A 12,794-nucleotide genomic window follows, 5' to 3' on the forward strand; every position below is an offset into this window, starting at 1 on the left:
TATACATTTTTGTTTTTTATTTTTAATTTTTTACAATACTTCAAGAAAAAAGGTTCGACAAGATGACAACACACGCATGACCTTTGTGACAAATTTATAAATAAAAATTTAATTACAATAATGGTTGTTGAAGTTGTTTATATAGATATGAAAAAAAATCTTAATATTGTCTTATCTTTTTTGTGCCAAATTTTATAAAACATTATTTAATGTAGTATCACCCATTTATTGGGAGAAAATTTATAGTCAAATTTTAATTGATTTAATTGAAAAAGTAAAATGAAAATTTTAAAAAATTTCATTTTAAAATCGAAGCTTATTTACATCAATTTTATGTATCAAATTCTTTGTCTCTAATTACAATGTTTAGGTATAACTTTGCGGCCAAAACTTGTTGGTTTTTATCGAATATATACATTAACTCGTACCATTATATTTTCACTTTTTATATAATAATACATAAAAGTTGATATAAATTTGTTAATTACCACTAATAAATTCATAAAAGTATTGATAAATCTTTAAGTTTTTCTTAAAGAATCGGTTTATTTAGAGTTTAGTTTATTTTAGCAGCCTGTAAATGTTAAAAAACAAACAGTCGTCTTATTCTTTCAGACTGTAGACGTTTGGTCCATCTTTTCTACTGCAGAGGTCTACATATGTAATCAGCAGACTGTAGACATTTTTATCCAGAAAAAACAAACATCACCTATGTTATAATAATAATTATAGTTTCTAAAAATTAACAATGTCATGTAATTATTTTAGTTTCATTTAAGCTATACAACAGAAATAGAAATAAATAAAACATAAGAGCGTGTTTGGTTAGCAGGAAAGGATTGGAATTCGAGAGAACATGATTCCAATTCCCCTGAATCCTGCGTTTGGTTCAACTTTAAAGAAGGAAAAGGAATCCTAAATGAGAAACATTCCTTCATTTGGAGAAAAATACACCCCTTTAACAAAATGATGGAAATAATTTTATGCTATCAAGGAAAGTGATACATTACCATTATACCCCTTTTATTTTAACAAAACAATTCTAAAAACCAAACCCTATCTCACGTATTCATCAAAATCAATTGCAGCCGACACTCCATCTCTTCGTTAAAATCGAATTGCAACCGACATCACACTCAACTCATCTTCTCAATCTCTTTGCCAGGTATGTGTATCGCTACAACTATCGATCTCGATGTCTCTCACTCTGAATATCTGGCGTTCTCTCTCCACCTCTTAAATTCCTGTAAAAAATCGATGGTTTTTTGCTGATTGAACCCTGTTTCTTGCTGTGAAAATCCATATATGTGAAAATCGAATATGTGAAAGTCGAAATTGGGCTTTTTATCTTCCTAAAAATCGATTTAAGTGAAAACTGAATTTGTCAATTTTATGTTAAAATTGAGTATGTAAAAACAACAAATCGATTTCGGTGAAGATCTTGAAAATCGATTTATGTGAAGATCAATGCTTATTAAAAATCTGTTGTTTATGTGAAAACAATGTTGTTTATCTTCTTGAAAATGAGGTCGTTCTCCATTAATCAATGAGAATAGCTTGTAACAGCAACAAATGCTTCCTATTTTTGTTCATCTTTTTTTTAACAACAACATTTATGAAAACGAATGGTGCTATTTAACAACAGTAGCAAATGCTTCCTGTTTACACTCTCAATGTTATATTTACTTGTAGAAAATTACATTACATCCTTAATATGATATGAATTTGTATGAACAAAAAATCAGCCATAATACAATAGTGCAAAATGAGGAAATTTTACCAAGTGTTCGCTCTAATAAGAGGAAACGTCGTACTAACGATGTGTTCCATAATGCGTTGGTTTGATTACAGAAAGTCTTAAAGAAATATCAAAGGACTTGAGTCAAGGTATTAAATTTGACATGAAGATCAACGAACTGAGTGAGAAGATCCCTCCGAAGATTTTAAAGATGAATTCATTAAGTGAAGTTGAGAAGTTCAAAGCATTGGCCAAGATAAGAAGTGAACTTATAAACGTACAAAACTTTTGGCAAATTGAAGAAGACGATAGAGAGGTTTGGGTCAAATACATTTTGGAAGGGTAATATTATTAATTAGGATGCTTATTAGGATGTTAATTCATATTTTGGATTTTTAAGTTCTTTTAGGATGTTTATTATGATGTTTCTTGATATTTTGTATTTTTAAGTTTTTGGTATCTTCGATAGGGATGTATCGAAATATTGTTATGCTTTTTGGTAACGTTATTATGATGCGAAGTTGAATGACTTTAAGTTATGATGTTTATTAACATGATTTCTGTAATATATTGGTATGAATGTTCAATCAATAAATTAAAATTTTACTATTTTAATAATTTATATAATATATGTTTACATATAATTTAGAAAACAAAGTAAAATTAAGCAAAATGGACAAAATGATTTTGTCATTTTACATAAATTTCAATTTCATTTTCTACAAACCGTTTCATAAACCCTAAACCATAAACCAAACAACACATAAAAATTACAGATTCCGTTTTCAATTCCAATTCTTCCGACAACACTGCGAACAAAACAACACCTAATAATTCTTAAACTCGAGTTGGGGTGGGGTTTCACACATTTTCTCAAACTGTTAAAGAAAATAAAGCTTAGTGGCTAAATTGCAAATATTGCAAACTTATGTGACGATGCCTTTCTAGTTTCCACCCTATTTGTTCTGGAAATTTCTTATTGCTTATGGTAACACGAATAAATCACCGCCACACTCGCCAACAAAGCGATTGAAACACCTTGTTCTACACTCGCTGAAATCTCACTAGAATTCTCCAATATAATTCACACGCATAAACCCTAGGATGCGTAAACAATTATTTATGCATATTGTGTAAATTTCTTTTTTATTAATTCCGATTTTAGCTAAATTTTGAAGCATTTTTTCGTTTCCCTCCACAGATCTCTGAAAAATTCATCAATCGGAACCGTAACTCGAGTAAAATTTCACTGTACATACACTGATTCGATTTTTTTCATCGCGTATTTGGTTGAATTTCATACAGTGATCGATTCGGCGTCATGATGGAATTAGGTTTTTATGTTTACTCAATTTTGATTTACGGATGATCGATAATGCCTCAATTGCGTAGCGGAGTACGCATAGGGAGACCATCGAAACGACCGATTGCTGCTGATAATACCAAACCGAAGCCAGTCGAAGAGGAAGAGAAGAAAACGATCAAGAAAGGGAGAAAAGCTAATAGGAAAACAGGACAAATTAATCCAGTCGTACAGAAGAACGGACGGGGAAGGAAGAAAGCGGCGCAGGAACCGGCGGTGGTGAGCGATGAAGACGCCGATGAGAAGATTGCAGTAAGAACGACGCCACAGGAAGAAGAGAAAGGTAAAAACGAAGAATTAGCAGCGGCGGAGATAAAGAAGGAAAAAGAAGAAGAGGAGGAAGTTGGGGAAAAGGAGATGGATGACTACGATAGTGCAGGCCTGAGCGCCGATAAGAATTTGGGTGCTGAAGAAGAAGGCAGCACCGCGCCACTTCCTGAAAGGGTAAAAGTCTATCCTCTTTCAATTGAAGTCTTAATTTTATCGATTAAAATAATAACTGGAAGGTTATATAGTCTAACACTTTATATGATTAGACATTTGCTTCTGTCATCATGGATTGGATTTTTGCTAATATTCAACGGCTTGATGCCTGAGTATTTTAATAGTATTTTATCCCATCTGATGGAATTTATGGTCTGTTTTAGCTTTATAGATTCTCTTACATTACTTTTCAAGGATTTAATTGCTTAAAGTCAAGCTTGTGTTTATTTGGTTTATTCATTGTGTTTTTGGATTTTGGTTTCATATCCCCTTCAAATATTCTACAGCTTTTTTAATCTAACAGTTGATTAATTTTGGCTATTATTGAGTATCAAAAAATGAAGTTTTTTGTATATGAACAATAGATGTGGATTGAAGTCTCATTTTCCCTCTGCTTGTTCTTCCAAACATTGTTCCTTTTGGTCTTTTGAAGCATGTTTTGAGTACATTCAGTTAAACAAGGCAATTTTGTCTATATGGGTCTTAAAATTATCTTTCATTCTGTACACTTTGATTAATATTGCTTATGTCTTTCATCAACAACAGGTCCAAGTTGGCAGTTCCCCATCATATAAGATTGAGAGAAAACTTGGAAAGGGAGGATTTGGGCAGGTATATGTTGGGCGACGCATGAATGCACCAGTTCCTAATGAAAGAACTGGTCCTGGAGCAATAGAGGTATCACATATTTTTTGGTTGCATATTCTCATATAATAGTTGCAAGAATGAATAATGTCATCTAATCTATTACCTGTGATTCAAAAGGTTGCATTGAAATTTGAACACAGAAGCAGCAAAGGATGTAACTATGGGCCACCATATGAATGGCAGGTTTACAAGTAAGTCAATTTGTTTTTCCATTTCAACTTTTGTATGCTTCGACATTTTTGGTTCTTATATGGCTAAATTGATGATTTATTGGTGTGTAATGTTCAGTGCTCTTGGTGGAAGTCATGGTGTACCACGTGTACATTTTAAGGGTAGGCAAGGTGAATACTACATAATGGTATGTATTTAACTTCACTTTTTGTACAAAATTCACTCTTTCTTGGATGCTAGCTAATATTTATATTTTTTTTAAGGTCATGGACATGCTTGGACCTAGCTTATGGGATGTCTGGAATAACAACTCACACACGTAATTTCTCATTTCACTATACCTCTAGAATGTATTGAGTAAACTACATTTTTGGTCCCTATGCTTAGTATTTTTCTTTAGTTTTGATTCAAGAAAATTACTTAGCACAAGGATGAAAATTGTAGCCTACTTGAATATATTTGTATGTTTGTTTTTAACCTTTAACAAGTTACAGTCTTTTGATGCTTTATTAACTATTTCATGTTTTTTAGGATGTCAACTGAAATGGTTGCATGCATTGCCATTGAAGCCATCTCCATTTTAGAAAAGATCCACTCCAGAGGGTAGGCTTTATTTATTTATTTGATTTTTAACTTTTCAACACAGTAAGTTATCTATAATGTAATGTTAATGATGTGTTGCAATTTGCAGGTATGTACATGGTGATGTTAAACCTGAGAATTTTTTGCTTGGTTCTCCAGGAACATCAGATGAGAAGAAACTATTTCTTGTTGATCTTGGTTTAGGTAAATCATTAATCTTTTTGGGTATTTTCCCACAAACATTTATATATTAATCAATTACAACAAAAAGCTAAAACACTTTTTTATATTTCAGCCACCAAGTGGCGAGATACTTCATCTGGATCTCATGTTGAATATGATCAAAGACCAGATGTTTTTAGGTACGTTTGTGATGATCTTTTCTTGTTTCCTGTTATCTCTTTTTGTTTTTTTTTTTTTCATTTAATTTTAATTTCACTTTATTTATTCAGGGGAACTGTTCGGTATGCAAGTGTACATGCTCATCTTGGAAGAACAGGAAGTCGAAGAGATGATTTGGAATCACTTGCCTATACACTTGTGTTTCTTCTTCGTGGTAGACTACCATGGCAAGGATTCCAGGTTGACTTTTGACTTTTGACTTTTTGACTTTTTGATTCTGAAATGTCTGTTGCTATTCTTCTTACATGGTGGTTTATTTTATTTAGGGAGAAAACAAAGGGTTCCAAGTGTGCAAGAAGAAGATGGCAACTCCTCCAGAAACACTTTGTGCCTTCTGTCCTGCTCCATTTCGCCACTTTGTTGAATATGTTGTCAATTTGAAATTCGATGAGGAACCGAATTATGCAAAATATATTTCACTTTTTGATGGAATTGTTGGCCCAAATCCTGATATTAGGCCCATCAACACTGAAGGCGCTCAAAAGGTATGTGTTCAAAATTTACATATGTTTGAATGAAGAAGGCATTTACTTCTCTTGGTGTGAAAAGTCGAAAATGCTCTTCTCAGCAACATGTTTGTATGTATGGTGTTATATATAGCTCATGTATCAAGTTGGGCACAAGAGAGGAAGATTTACAATGGAGGAAGGTGATGAAGAACAACCAAAGAAGAAGGTTCGCATGGGAACACCTGCAACTCAATGGATAAGTGTTTACAATGCACGTCGCCCAATGAAACAGAGGTAAGACTTTTTTTTTTTTTTTTTTTTTTTTTTTTCGTGTGGTTAAAAAAGTTATTGAGAAATTTGTTGTGTGTTGTAGGTATCATTATAACGTGGCAGATGTGAGACTTCATGGACATATTCAGAAAGGAAATGAAGATGGATTGTTCATCAGCAGTGTGGCTTCTTGCCAAAACTTATGGGCTCTTATCATGGATGCAGGAACTGGATTCACTCATCAAGTTTATGAACTCTCCCCCATGTTTCTTAACAAGGTTCATGATCCATTCTTTGTTTTTGGGTATTGTCTCTTCTATTTACCAAAAATTTTCATAAACTGAAGTTTTGTGTGTTATTGAAGGATTGGATTATGGAACAATGGGAGAAGAACTACTACATAAGTGCAATAGCAGGTGCCAACAATGGGAGCTCCTTGGTTGTAATGTCGAGGGGTAAGGGCAGAATTGTTATATATCTTTTTTAGGTCATAATTGTTTGTATTCTAAATTTCTTTGTATATAAGTAGGTACTCAATACATTCAGCAGTCTTATAAAGTCAGTGAATCATTTCCATTTAAGTGGATAAATAAAAAATGGAGAGAGGGGTTTCATGTCACTGCTATGGCAACTGCAGGAAGTAAATGGGCAATTGTTATGTCCCGTGGTGCTGGATTTTCTGATCAGGTTTTTCTTTTTTCCAGATTTAAAACACTGCTCTTATACAAATTTTCAATATTTTAAGTAATAATTTTTTTTTTATTTGAAATAGACAAAAAAGTGTTGGTGGGTATTCATAGAATACCCGATTGAATGAAAGCATATTTAAGTGATTGATGTGAATTGATTTGAATTCAGGTGGTGGAGCTGGACTTTTTGTATCCAAGTGAAGGTATTCATAGAAGATGGGATGGTGGATATAGGATAACATCAACTGCTGCAACGTGGGACCAAGCTGCTTTTGTTCTTAGTGTCCCAAGAAGAAAGCCTGCAGATGAGACGCAGGAAACATTGCGCACTTCTGCTTTTCCTAGTACACATGTTAAGGTCAGCATCCGATAATAATAAATAATATCAACTCCCCATTTCACATATACATTTGCAATTTCTAATCTGAAAAGGTGGAACAAGGAAGGAGGTAGAGGTTTTTGCTTTTCATCTCTTGTATGTGCAAAGGCTGAAAATGCTCTTTTCATCTTTCATCCCTTGTCATGGAAAAATATCCCTTTCTACTCTAGGGCTGTTTTCCATGATGATGATGATGATTCATGATATGGACAAGGGTGTTTTTGTCTTTTCCATCAGAAGCAAATCCCTCTATGGTTCCGGCTCTTTGTTCCACACCTTTTTCATTTACACAAAATTTGCAAATATTGCCTCATTGACATCAATCGAACACAAATACTAATTGTTATGTCATCAACTGTAACTAACGTGACCTTAGCTTATTTATTTGTTTGTTTGAGTTGATTTAATAACTAATAACTAATAATATAATATGTAACAACAGGAAAAATGGGGGAAGAATCTGTATATTGCTTCAGTTTGTTATGGTCGGACAGTGTCATGAGATGTCACAGTTTAGTTTTGCGTGGGCTTTCTTTCTTCATCTACATACAGATCTGTGCTTAGAGTTGTGAATTCAGATGCTTCAAGTAGGAGGTGCTACTACTTACTAACTAACGTTTTTTGTTTTTTTTTAGCAAATTTGTACATATTGATAAGGTTTTGGGTTTGGTTTTAGTTTTGGTTTTGGACTACAATAGCACATGGACTGAGGATTGTGCACGTACGTCTTGTCTTTTATCGTTTCTTTTGGATCATGAATGAATGCTATATGTTGTTTTTTTCTCCTTGTTTGGATTTCAACTGATTCTAACCTACCTGCCTCTACATATGAAAATATGTGCATTTCCTTGCCAAGTTTTAAAATAACTAAATATACAAAACCAATAATAATGTAGACATATAATATGGGAAACTACCCTTCTCAATACTAGATGCTCAAATTTTGCTCTTTTAAAAACTCAACATCATGCCTTTGTTCCTATGATATTCTACTTCGCTAATTTGCTTGTCATTATCGGAGCTCATATAATCATGATCTTCAATATCTCATAATAGATCGTCATCAATTTTTCTTTTATTATTTTCTATTTAAAGTCATGTAATGCAAGATCGTTTTTTTTTTTTTATCGTTGATAAGTCAACTAGAACATACATAAACAACAAAAAAAAGACGATATTATTCTTATCCATTCAACTAAACCAATAAAAAAGAACGTCTTAAGCGAAAAAAAGGCACAAAGGGATGAACAGGTGGTGTTCTTTTTATTTAAAATTGTCTTAGGCCTCGCGGAGTCTACGGCGGTTTCACAAACGAGATGAGGCGGTACTGTTGGGAAACATTGCGGTTTCACAAACGGGATGAGGCGGTACTGTCAGGAAACATTACCTAGCACTGGCGGGTTCAATGATTTTGTGGGTTTAATGCTTTCAAACGGGTTGGTCAACCCGTGAGTATTGAATGTATTGTATTGCATGATATTGAATTTATTGTACTTCATGCATGTGACTTTCCAATTGAATGCATGGATAGAGAATTGATTCTTTTGCTAACTTTATTTTGAATGCATTTGACCTTTGATCATATTCATTCGTTCAAAATTTTCAGCTACCTTCAATGGATTTCCAAGGCAAAGCTACACAAACCGGTTCTAGCCAAAAACACAAATCTATACAAGACGATTCAAGTCAAGATATTCCATTTTTTCTCAAGATTTTCAAAATCCAAACTATCAACAATACCAAAACTACCAACAAAATCAAAACTATCCATAACAATATTACCCGGTGCAACAATCTTACAACACATTTAGGCTTGAGGAAAATTAGAGTAATAATCCATGGAATCAGTTTTCTCAAAGGGTTCCAGAAACCCAATTCCAATCTCATCAACCCGAGAATTCCCAGTGTTGTGATGCTTAAAACGTAGAATCTAACAGTTTAGTGACGACCCGACTCCCGAAAGAAACAAAGAAGAAACCAACAATGAGTTGCAACTCGTTGCTGAGAAAAAACACAACTATACACACCGCCAGGAGTGAAAGAAATAGGTGGAACGTGAACATTGGTTTGGCTAGTGCATATGTCAATGTTTCTAAAGATAAAGAACGTGAAAATTTTCTACGTTATGAATTTTAGATGGCCATGACGGTGTCACCACGATGTGGTGTGACCCGCTGAAATCACACATCTCAATTGGCAGCCACGACGTGACAATATATTGGCCACGATGTGGCGACTGTTTTTTAGCAAAGCCTAAAATTTGTGCTTAAGGCTTTATTTAAAGGAAGTGATGGCTAAGGTTTCCTCCACCCTTAGCCTTCATCACCTCCAAGAGCTTTGAAGAAACCTTAATGCTCTCTCTCCTATATTTGAGCTTATCTTTGGTGTATTGGTACTTTTTAAAGGAAGAAGAATGAGATTTGGTGCAAGAATCAAGCAATCAACATCTTTCCATCTTTGAGATCACCTTTTGGACCCTTTGTAAGGTTTCAAGATCTAATGTTTTTTGGTTCCTTCTTAGTAGATCTAGGGTTGTTTTGCATTTTTGGGTCCTTTGATGAGTTTTGACTGGTCCAATGAGATAAAGTTTGCAACTTTATGGCTCACTTAGATCCGTTGAGTCTTATATCTTTCAGATCTAGGATTTGGTTGAAATTTGTGGATCTTGCTTGGGATTTTAGGTCATTTCTCTCCATTATAACCTAGTTGGGTGAAGGACATGCATAGGTCATGCATGTCCATAAAGTTGACATTTTTATGAACCATTAGGGTCCCTAGAAGCCTCCTGAAAAGTTTAAGTTAAGGGCTTAACGAATTAAGAGCTTATGCAAATAAGTTGTCTTCAACTAGTACCCACGACGTGGTGGATCAGGGTTTCGCATCTGTTTTATATGGAGTGAGCCACAACGTGGAGATCGGGTTATTTACGACTGAGTTGAAGTTTTGGATCGGGGTTGGGTTCGTTAGCCACGACGTGGAAGCCAACTGATGATGATTTTGACTGTTGACTTTGACCTAGTGGAACATTCCGACTCTCAGGTACTACATTTGTATATTTATTTTTGGGATTTGATGAGTGACTCGACGAGTTGTGTTCCCAACTCGTCGAGTAGGGTCGGATTGGTCACGTGGGTTTAATGACTAACTCGACGAGTCAGAGAGTCTACCCGCCGAGTTGGCGCTGTGAGATGAAACCCTAAATCTCTGGGGTTGGGGCCTATTTAAAGGAACTTATGTCCTCATTTCCGCCTCACCAGCTACCCAAATCCATGTGTGAAACCCTAATCGGCCATTTGAGCTAAGAGAGAGTGATAGAGCTAATATTTGAGTGTTTCGGTGAATCATTGGAAGATAAGAAGTGAGATTCAAGCAAGGAACGAGGAAAGGCTGTGGGATCCAGTATTCATTCACTTGGAGCTTCTGTTGGAAGGTAAAAGTCATCACCTTGCTTATCATGTTGTTTAGAACTTGTTAATGAGGAACTTTTGGGGCTTTTTCCATATTTCTTTGAGATATTGTATGACTTGTGCTTGCTAAGCATTGAGACATCAGATCTGGACCTTGTGAGGTCCATAGAGCCCAGAGGTCCCAGCTTTATCCAGCCATAAAAGAGCTTTTGTGCTTAACACCCTTGATTTGAGCTTGTATTGGCATTATGGAGCAAATATGCCATGCATTAACGTAAAGATCGAAACTTTATGTGACATTCGAGCCGTGGGAGGCTAGATCTAGAGTTTGGAGTGGTTGATCTGCCTTATAACGTCTGAATGAGGACACAGACTGAATGGACTCGCCGAGTCAATGAGCTGACTTGACGAGTCGGCTAGGGTTTTCCCCGATGAGTCTGGACATGGGTAACTCGGCGAGTTGATGAGACAACTCGGCGAGTTAAGTTGGATTTTCGCGACATTTCAGAGGAAACAAGGGGACTCGACGAGTCACATAGATGCACTCGGCGAGTCAGGTCACCATGGACCGTTGACTCGTGTGTTGACTTCTGTTGACCTTAGAGTTTGGTCAATTCAGGGAGTATGGTGACCATGGAGGGGTAAAATGGTCTTTTACCCATTCCAAGAGATAAAGAAAGAGAGAGTAACCTTTGGTTTATTTAGGGTTGTGAATAGAGTATTAATTAGAGATAATTATCCTGTGTGTTAGGCGGAGGCTAGTTCGAGATTCGTGTACGAGGTTATTTGCTTGCTTGCTTGCTTACAAGGTGAGTCTTCTCACTATACTTACCATGAGTGGTATCTATGTGTGTCCGGAGGGTCTTATGTGCTTACTTGAGTTACGTGATATTATGCATTTTGTCTGTGTGATATATATGCTATATTCTGTGTTTTACTGAGATATGACCGGAGGGTCCAAACCGAGTTGTGGGATCGAAGGGTTTCCACTGAGATAGGACCGGAGGGTCCAAACCGAGTTGTGGGACCGGAGGGTTTCCACTGAGATAGGACCGGAGGGTCCAAACCGAGTTTTGGACCGGAGGGTTTCCACTAAGACAGGACCGAAGGGTCCAAACCGAGTTATGGCCATGAGAGGCTTATTATTGTGTATGTGGTATTTTGGGGAACTCACTAAGCTTTGTGCTTACCGTGTTATTTGATATGTGTTCCAGGTACTTCTCAGGATCGCGGAAAGGCGTCGGTTTGATTGTACACATGAAATGGAGTTTATGATTCGAGGATCCTGGATTTTATTAAACAATTATGGCTTTGTGTTTTTGACAATTTGATAATTGTGGTTTTTGAAATGTGATATTGAGAATTATGTGATTTTGAAAATGAAAAATTTATTTGAAAATTTATAGTGTAACACCTTGACTGTTGCTTTTGACCTGGTTTGACTTTTGGGTCAAATTTCTAGTTTTAGAAGGTAGACTAATGATTTACATTGAATGATTTCCTTAGGAGGTGTTTAGCACTTTCTTTTTAGCTGTGTGAGCTTGTTAGCTGACGACATGGTTGCGAGGTGATTTTTCTCACTATACTATGTTAGGATGCTAGTTGTCTTTGTGATACTTGCATGGAAGACCAGGGTTTGGCCCCTGACAATTGTATGGAAGAATAGGATCTGGCCCTTGGCATTTGCATGAAAGACTAGGGTTTGGCCCTTGGCGATTGCATGGAAGATCAAGATCTGGCCCCTGACACTTGTGCAAGTATAGACCATGATTTGGCCCATGGCAGGGGATAAGAATATGATTTGGACCATAACACCTTTTTGGGGAACTTACTAAGCTTTGTGAAATTATTGGATGAATGTTTGGGTTGATTTAAAACATAAAAAAATTTATTTGGTATTTGTAACATCCTGTTTTCCGTCATTTCTTATTTCAGGGTTGTGGGCTGGAAGTCGATTGTGTAAAGGCTTTGGGCCTTAATGAGGTAACGTGTAGACCTTTTGGTATGAGGCAATGTGGTTATGAGATCTAAACCTTTGATTTGTGTTTCGGGCCGAAGAGTAGAGCGATAAAAGTCATAGGTCGAGTTCTTGCATGAAATATGGATTTTAATTCGAGAAGTTTTTAGTCCAAGATATTTAGATAATATTTTAGATCTCTTCAATACCTTTCCTTGGATATAAAGACCGTCGAAATCGGAGTTGAAACGAAGAA

General features: G+C 35.7%; 1 protein-coding gene across 2 annotated transcripts; it reads left to right on the forward strand.

Annotated features, from left to right (window-relative positions):
- The first annotated feature begins 2,718 nt into the window (after positions 1–2,718).
- On the forward strand, positions 2,719–7,959 carry LOC145114571 (casein kinase 1-like protein HD16). 2 transcript variants are annotated; one of them, XM_079050617.1, is made up of 17 exons: positions 2,721–2,846; positions 2,940–3,545; positions 4,131–4,262; positions 4,350–4,423; positions 4,521–4,590; positions 4,667–4,722; positions 4,935–5,006; positions 5,095–5,189; positions 5,281–5,347; positions 5,438–5,567; positions 5,654–5,872; positions 5,988–6,130; positions 6,210–6,384; positions 6,471–6,561; positions 6,636–6,793; positions 6,965–7,153; positions 7,617–7,959. In XM_079050617.1, exons 2-17 carry the CDS (start codon positions 3,114–3,116, stop codon positions 7,674–7,676), a joined length of 2,163 nt encoding a protein of 720 aa, XP_078906743.1. In that variant the 5' UTR covers positions 2,721–2,846; positions 2,940–3,113; the 3' UTR covers positions 7,677–7,959. The 2 variants fall into 2 exon arrangements, with proteins under 2 accessions (XP_078906742.1, XP_078906743.1); XM_079050616.1 differs by having other exon boundaries at positions 2,719–3,545.
- The last annotated feature ends 4,835 nt before the right edge of the window (positions 7,960–12,794 follow it).

Source organism: Lactuca virosa, chromosome 5 (genome assembly GCF_052849685.1).
Source record: "Lactuca virosa cultivar CGN04683 chromosome 5, Lactuca_virosa_CGN04683_v6, whole genome shotgun sequence".
NCBI lineage: Eukaryota > Viridiplantae > Streptophyta > Magnoliopsida > Asterales > Asteraceae > Lactuca > Lactuca virosa.

Excerpts from the sequence above, each read along its gene's own strand:
- LOC145114571 (XM_079050616.1), top strand. The coding sequence starts at position 3,114 with ATGCCTCAATTGCGTAGCGGAGTACGCATAGGGAGACCATCGAAACGA. Across the intron at positions 4,723-4,934 it reads TGGAATAACAACTCACACAC|GATGTCAACTGAAATGGTTG; the intron begins GTAATTTCTCAT and ends CATGTTTTTTAG. Across the intron at positions 5,348-5,437 it reads CAAAGACCAGATGTTTTTAG|GGGAACTGTTCGGTATGCAA; the intron begins GTACGTTTGTGA and ends TTATTTATTCAG.